This window comes from Littorina saxatilis, linkage group LG9 (assembly GCF_037325665.1).
Source record: "Littorina saxatilis isolate snail1 linkage group LG9, US_GU_Lsax_2.0, whole genome shotgun sequence".
Taxonomy (NCBI): domain Eukaryota; kingdom Metazoa; phylum Mollusca; class Gastropoda; order Littorinimorpha; family Littorinidae; genus Littorina; species Littorina saxatilis.
This window is the reverse complement of record NC_090253.1, coordinates 44,687,680-44,695,653: the sequence shown is the minus strand read 5'-3', so window position 1 is coordinate 44,695,653 and position 7,974 is coordinate 44,687,680. Positions and strand designations below refer to the sequence as shown.

At 41.6% G+C, this 7,974-nt stretch overlaps 1 protein-coding gene across 2 annotated transcripts; it reads left to right on the top strand.

Moving 5' to 3' along the window:
• Nucleotides 1–2,093: 2,093 nt before the first annotated feature.
• Nucleotides 2,094–7,227, top strand: LOC138976196 (uncharacterized). Of its 2 annotated transcripts, none has more exons than XR_011458898.1 (3): nucleotides 2,094–2,909; nucleotides 4,494–4,700; nucleotides 6,859–7,227. XR_011458898.1 is itself a non-coding variant. In XM_070349042.1 (3 exons), the coding sequence occupies exons 1-3, from the start codon at nucleotides 2,737–2,739 to the stop codon at nucleotides 7,036–7,038; spliced, it is 456 nt and encodes a 151-aa protein (XP_070205143.1). In that variant the 5' UTR covers nucleotides 2,109–2,736; the 3' UTR covers nucleotides 7,039–7,227. The 2 variants fall into 2 exon arrangements, 1 of the variants encoding a protein (XP_070205143.1); XM_070349042.1 differs by having other exon boundaries at nucleotides 2,109–2,909; nucleotides 4,494–4,596.
• Nucleotides 7,228–7,974: the final 747 nt, after the last annotated feature.

Sequence of the window (7,974 nt, the reverse complement as noted above, 5' to 3'; positions counted from 1 at the left end):
GATGTATGTCATGTAGGTTGCTCTAGATGCATGTTTTAATAAACAATAATGACATTCAGGAAAGTAAAAGGACTGTTGAATTTTGCTGTTGTAAAATGTCTGATGAATAGGGTTCTGTTGCACATTTAGTGAATTGACTGTACCAATTGCTGTTATTATTTACACCCAATCAGTGCATCCACATGATATTATGTAGCTTAAATTAAAGAAAATGTTTTGATGTGTTCAGGACATACCGACAAGTTGTGTACTGACTTGCCGAAAGAACAGGAAAGTTCTTCCTGCCTGTCTGGTCGCTGCCATCGGAGACCTCTTTCTGTCACAGAGCTACACAGGCTTCAAATATGTAAGATAAATAAAAGGTACATTACAACTTTCAACTGCGGGGTGTGTGTGTGTGTGTGTGTGTGGGGGGGGGGGGGGGGGGTGCATAACCATTGCATACTTAAGGTCGGCTTAAACTGCAAACAGAAATGTGGAGCTTGCGTAACAATTCTTGCTTTGTCAGATTTGGAGATAGGCAGCCTCAGTCTATGTAGTTGGTCGCCAGTTGGGGCGCCCTGCTTGGTGACAACTTGAGCTTTGTCAACTGGTCTAGCTGTAGCAGTCAAAGTCTGGGCACTGTTGCATTGTAGTCTCGCTGTGTATGCAGAGCTTTGTTGTAGCTGCCATAGGCCAGTGTTGCCATTGGCCAGTGTTAGGATCACCACCCCCTCAGCTCGTTCAGTTAACCTGATGAAAAAGTAAGGTGTGAGGGTAGAATGGCAAAACTTAAGCTCGAAGTTTAATACAAGAGAAGGAGAAAAACTTATACATGCTAATATCACCTGTAGATTTTCATACATGTCAAAGAAAAAAATCTCAGTGAGGTAATCTTGAGTAGTGCATGTTAAAATGTCTTTGTTTACCTTTTATTATCCAGGCTCGTGGTTCATCAGACAAGTCACTGTGAAGGCATTTCAGGAAGCTGTCTCCATGCCCCTTGTGCTGACATGGTTGTTTTCCACTTAGCCTTCACCTTTTCCACTCGCCTGGACCCTCCGGTGTAGATTGGGCACAGTATTCCTCCCCCGAAATCGGCGTATGGCTGCCTGAATGGCGGGGTAAAAAACGGTCATACACGTAAAAATCCACTCGTGCTGAAAACATGAGTGAACGTGGGAGTCTAAGCCCATGAACGAAGAAGAAGAAGAAGAAGAGGCACAGTATTCAAACTTCTTTCCAACGCCTGTTTTAGACAGAAAAAAAAGTTACCACAATCAGCAGAACTTTCACTGGAGAATGGGCATAATTCCTTCATACTTTCATTCTCATAGCTTTTTTTTTTTATATAATCTCTTCATTACACTAAATAACATCCATCTTAAGACCTATTTTGAGCCTTAATTTAAGTTGACTAGTAATGATATTAATCATAATGTATTTATTTTTATAATGAACAAACTAGAGTATGTATGTGGATATGTGTGTGTTGGTGCTGGTATGGATATGTGTGGTTTGGGTTGTGTGTATACTGATGTGTACATTTTATGTGTTTTGTATGTTTTGCGAGTGCGATTTTATGTGATGTTATTCTGTACACCAGCCAAAACAAAATGTCTGGTATATTAGATAATAAACGCACGTTTAAACTTACCCCGTCACCCTCCAGTCCCCCTTCCCCCATTACACCCTCCACTTTTAACATTGTATAAAAAATCATGTCCCAATATAGGTCCCTAGTTACCTGGGAGGACGTTAAGTCCCATAATCAACATCAACAACGTATTGAATTGAATTGAAAAGCTGGGGTTAGGAGGTCTAACTTCTTGAATTAAAGTATTTTTTTCTCAGGTGCATGTAGTTTTTTATTTGCTTGAAATCATGGTGTATTCTGGTTGAAAGAGAAGAGTCAATTTCCTTGTAAGCCTGCAAAATTAAGATTTGTCATTTTGGAAGTACATTTTTGTAAGGGTCCAAAACAGTCCAGGATAAGGAGGAAAAACATAGGGTGGGTCAGGAAATCTGAAACATTGCATAGTTTTTTTTGGGCCTATGTAGACACAAAAAGTACGTAGAACACTTTCCCCCCACCAAGAGAGCATAGCTTAGTTTTAAAGGAAAAGTCCAAGGTTTAGGGTCACTTTTGATACGTTGACACTTTTAATTCATTAACCACAATTGTATGTGTAACAAGAGGCGAAGCCATCAAGGCTCACGTAAGAAATCGACAAACAGTAACACAAACTCAATCACTCCGTCACACATACACACACACACACACACACACACACACACACACACACACACAGAGAAAGAGCATAGGTGAAACTGTGCAAGAAAGCGAGACACTAGATCTAGATCTGTCTGTCTGCATGTACACTAGTCTCGGCCCGCTCAAAATAATAATGACCGAGACTCTCAGTACTTTCTTCGCGTGACGTCTAACCCTCTTACGTCATAATGTGACGTCAATGTAATGTGACGTCTTCAAATGTTAGAGTTTCTACCACAGACATACACACGCACGCACGCACGCACGCACGCACGCACATACGCACATACGCACGCACGCACAGACAGACAAAGTTACGATCGCATAGGCTACACTTACGTGAGCCAAAAATGAACACAGAAGCCCCAAAAGTATACTTTGAAACCTTTTTTTGCTGTTCCGAATTGTTCCACCGCGCGCGCAGTCTTGGCTCATGACCTTTTGCACACGTGTTTACTACGTCACACACTGCTCGAACAAGTATGGCCACTCACAGTATTTACAGCAGCGAGGAAGAGGAGGAGTACGACGGACCACGTTTGAGCCAGGCTATCGTTCTTCCTACCAGTTTGAACCACGGAAGAAAGACGAGGAAAGAAGGCCACAAGACGCTGCTCGTAACAGAGCCAGCATGCAGAATCGGCAACACTGACTGGTATGTGATTACTATTGTTGTCGCTATTTTCTGCATGCTAGATCAAAAGTCATGTGCGTTTTCCACTCATCAGTTCTTGTGCTTCTGTTAAGTTAGCATGACAGGATTATGCTAAGCTGAGCTTTTCAAGCGTCTTGTTTTCTTACCACTTGGATATTTTACTTGGGACTGTACAGTTCAGAATAAATGTATCTGCAGTGTTGCCTACACTTGACGATCTTTTTCCCCTCTGGGAATTCTAAGCACGGTTTTTTTTCCCGTTTACACAACAAAACATGTTGATAGTAAGTCAAATTGCGTAATGCCATTTTCTCGTACAGAATGACATTGATGTTGATGATATTTTCACTGATTCGTGACAGTAAGACACAGTGCTTCGTTTTAGGTAATGCATGGAACCACAAAACAGTAAAAGGGAGCTTTCTGAAATGGCGGCGGTGATTTCAATATTCAGAGATCTATCTCAGCAATATTGCCTTACATGTGCCTATGCCCCTGTAACCTTTTTATGTATTTTAGATCTGCCATGATACGATTTGTAAAACGACGGAATGACGTGAGTTTTGGTCTAAAAGTGGTGATTTTGGGTATTTATTTTAGGAAGGAAATCGTGCCAGAGATGTTGTTTGGTCAGTAGGGAGGTTGGGAAATAGTTTTTTCAAAGGTAGAAGGACATTTCGATTAGGCATTGAAAATGAACGAAAGGCAATTCTGGGACGATACCAAGGATTGTTGTGAATGATGCAGACAAAGCGTGTGTTTTTATTTTTATTTTTATAAATCAGTGCAGAATTTAATCTTGAGTGAAGCGGTATGTTTTTGAAGTACTCTTCAAAACAATCTTCGTTCTGTTGAATAGGAGGATGTGTGGGGGAGGGGGGCATAATGGCGTGTGCCCGATTTCAACAGAAAAGCTAGGAAGATATATCGTAGATCTGAAAATAAATAATTCAGTGATGAACAAAGATTAATTTGTTTGTGCGTGTGTGTGTGTGGGTGTGGGTGTGGGTGTGTGTGTGCGTGTGTGTGTGTGTGTGCGTGTGTGTGCGCGCACACGCGATACCCGTGATGAGGCGACCATTGTGTAGTGGCTATGTTCCCCAGGCTCCAACAGAAGCAGGCTGAAATCGAATTCTGTGAATGTGATCGTTTATCGTGTGATGGAGTGATACCGCTAGTCGTTTTAACAAAAGAAGCTTTCTCAGAAATATCCAAAAATGCATACACAACAGTTCCCTTCTTTTGATTGATGTTTGGTCTGTTTTGTTTCGCAACATGGGACACTGTTCAAAAGACAGTGCAGGAGTATTTTCAAACACCTTGAGGAGACAGGACATTGTTTCTGTTTCACAGTGGCCAGGTCAGTCACGATGTGTGGTCAGTGTTAAAAAGCGACCCTGTTAGATTCACTCGAAGGGTACTAACACTGCATGCATTGTGAAACCGCGACTAATGGTACTGTTCGTGTTGTTTCTGTAAAGCATGGTAAGTTTTGTGCATACATAAGAATCACCCGGTTTTTTTGTGTGTCTCCTATGTGAACGGGGCATGCTGTTATGATTACAGAGTGATCTACTGTTTCAGGTGTCAGTGCGGACATTGCTGCCGGATGCCAACTTCTGTTGAGTGTGTGTGTTGCCACGACGTCAGACAAATCAAACAGAAGGTAGAAGGCCTGGAAGAGCAGGTAGGCTGCATCACAGCACATCCTGGCTTTCGTACCTACTGCCTGGAGACCGCATAGTATTCGTACAAGCAGGACCACGGGCGTCTAAACTTCGATCTGCATGAGTATGTAACACAACACAAATCAGAAGATTATCATTCGGATATATTTGCATATTCTTACACTGACAAGAGAGTGAAATACGTAGTACATTGTATTACACAAATAAACAGATCGGAAACGTAAACTAGACACAAATACATCGAATCTAATTAAATCTTCATTATAAACATTAACAGTGGAAAATAACAGCAACTGGAAAACAATAGCATTTGTGTGAAATAAATACAAAACCTATTGTAAGACTGAACACCCACCCACAAACTTTTCAAGATACAATTTAATTGATGTGGGATTCTTCAGTATGTACACTTCTTACTTGCCGGTGTAGCACGATATTAATCCTACGAGATTTTTACTCCGGAGTAACAAAATCGTACGAATATGTTACTCTACTCATACGTGAGAAAGTTACTCCCCACGACAAGTGTACTCCGATTAAAAAAAATGACGAACAAAATTGTAACTCCCCTGACAAATAATTAACTAATACATTAATCCACCCTATCCACATAATTATCAGTATGATTAGAGCTTGTTAAATTTTCTTAAGTTTTGACATCGGAAATGTACCTCATTGCTTAGAATGGGTGTGTAGCTGATGATCGTTGGTGAAAGCCTACAGTAATAGAACTTGGCGGACATTGGTCATAGTCCGATAACTGCCTGCATACAGTATACCTACATAACAGATTCCAACACAAATTTCTAAAGTGAACATGTCATATCTTTATATTTATGGATGAAGAAAAGGAGGTTTCCGCCTGACATTTATCAAAAAAAAGGAAGACATCTTCTGGAGTGTTTTAGATGCAAAGTTTCATGAAGATCTCAGCAATCATTTTCAAGGAATCGCTCCACACGCTTTCTATACGATTTTCGTATGAAATTGTAATCTATTTTCTTGCTACGCAGGGGCGGACCTAGTTGTGGATAAGGGGGGGGGGGGTTCCAATTTGGAGCAGGGGTCCAGGGGCTGCTCAGGCCCCGGTGGGGTCCAGGGGCCAAACCCTGGTGGGGGGTCTGGGGGGCTTTGCCCCCCAGATGCTGGAGGAATTTTATTTTTTTTAGGTCAATCGGAGGCCTCTCCTTTGAGTTTCTCGTCAGTTTCAAGCATGTTGCATTTGGAGGGAAGGAAATCACAAGCCCTTTATTTTTGTACTAAAAAAAATAAATAAAATAAATAAAAAATAAACAAGAAGAGCAAACGCTCGATCGAGTCACTTTCGCAGTTCTGAATATTATATGAGGCATCAGATGGACAGGAAGAAATTGCTATTCACAACACAATGAGTCACGTTCACATAAAATTTGAGCCCGGTCACTTTTATAGTTTCCGAGAAAAGCCCAACGTTAAGTTGTGTGTTGCCGAACAGAAAAGGCTAGTTATCTCCCTTGTTTTTCTGATAACGTTCGTAAAAGGCTACAGATGTAAATACTTTGATGTAAAGAATAATCCTACAAAGTTTCAATCACATCCGATGAACTTTGTCAAAGATATAAAATGTCTAATTTTTCCTTTGACGCTGACCTGTGACCTTGAAAAAGGTCAAAGGTCAACGAAACCATCGTTAAAGTGTAGAGGTCATTGGAGGTCACGACTAAACAAAATATGATAGTTTCCGAGAAAAGTCCAATCCGGCCGGCCGGACGGCCGGCCGGACAGACTAACACTGACCGATTACATAGAGTCACTTTTTCTCAAGTGACTCAAAAACGGATGGGGGGGGGGGGGGGGTTCCGGGCACCCAGGAACCCCCCCCCCTCCCCCTAGGTCCGCCCCTGCTACGGGTTATTGATATATAGATTTTAAATATTTGCCTATATTATATGTGACCCTCCACGACGGTATGAGTCACATGTCACCTTTGCATGATTTTCATATTTTTACATTTTTCTAAAGAGTTTGTTATGCTCTATCCAGTGGTGAAAACCGTTTTAGAAAAGAGCGAAAACTCTTTGAGTTATAAGCCAGTGACTAAGGTGACCCTCACTCTGTTATCAGACACTCCCCGGACTTATATTAAGCCCAGCGCAGAACCGCGCGAGGTGACATGCGACTCATTTCGTGGTGGAGGGTCACATATTTGTGACAAAAATGCAGTGCGTTCAATGTTATTCTGGGATTGCTTTACACCACTTGTTTCTTTCTTGCTTTCGCAGGAAATACAGATATGTCGCCTACAGGCAGCTGGTGCGATGGTGTTGGGGTTTTCTAGGCAAAAGCATCAGGGTGCCTCTACCAGCTTGTGCCGTGAAAACGATCAGGGACACTTTCCCAGACGGAGGAAGAGTGGGGTTCAAACTCCCCCAGCTGGAGGGAATCGTGTGACCCTGTGTTGAACAGCTTCCTGCATGGTGGGACGATGGCACTGGGATGCCAGGTGGTCTGGTACATGGTCCACATGATCCCACAAACTTAGTTCCAGGGTCCTGGGGCTGTTGGTGTACTCCCGCATCAGATACTCTGTGAGCCGGTCAGCATAGCCTGTGCCCCGCAAATAGAAATACAAATTAAATCGATGAATTTGACTCAAGAAATAACTGTTTGTGGTGATATGCATCGGTATGAATGTATAACGGGTACATTAAATATACCCCCCCCCCCCCCCCCTCTTGTGTTACAACGTTCACTACCTTTCTTGGTTAAATGAACTGCTTGAAGTTAAACTTTTAGAAATTTACCCTCACTATTATATATTTTCTAATTTCTAAGATTTGATTTTGTTACATATCTTTTTTAGGACATAGAGTGGGAGTTCCACTAAACTCAGGTCTGTCAAAACTTTTTGCATCAGATAGTGAATTTATGACTCAGAAACATACTCATAAGGGAGACATAATTGAAACTGAAAGCAGAGGTTTTTTGTGGAATTCCCCAAGTCTTCGTGCATGCGAGTGTCCGGCAAACAAAACTGTAGCACGTTCAACCATCTTGACAGAAGGAACAAATACCCACGCTTCAAAAGTAGGTTAGAACTGTTGCAGAGTAGTACAGGAAGGTTTTTCACACTATAACTGTACTAGCTTTTGAGAGCGAAGGCGACCTTGTGTGTGAATAAACGATGATTGTCAACACCCGTAGGTTGGGGTAGTTTAAGTCAATAAACACGGAACACATCTGCGTTAAATTGGTGAATATTTCTTGAGCATGACTGTAGATTATACATTTGTAGACTTCATCTCATGCTCAACAATGTGTCATTTAGCGTTATTTCTTCTTCATCATGTAGAACATTTCTCATTTGACATTCCTTTCATTGAATGAGACATTCATGT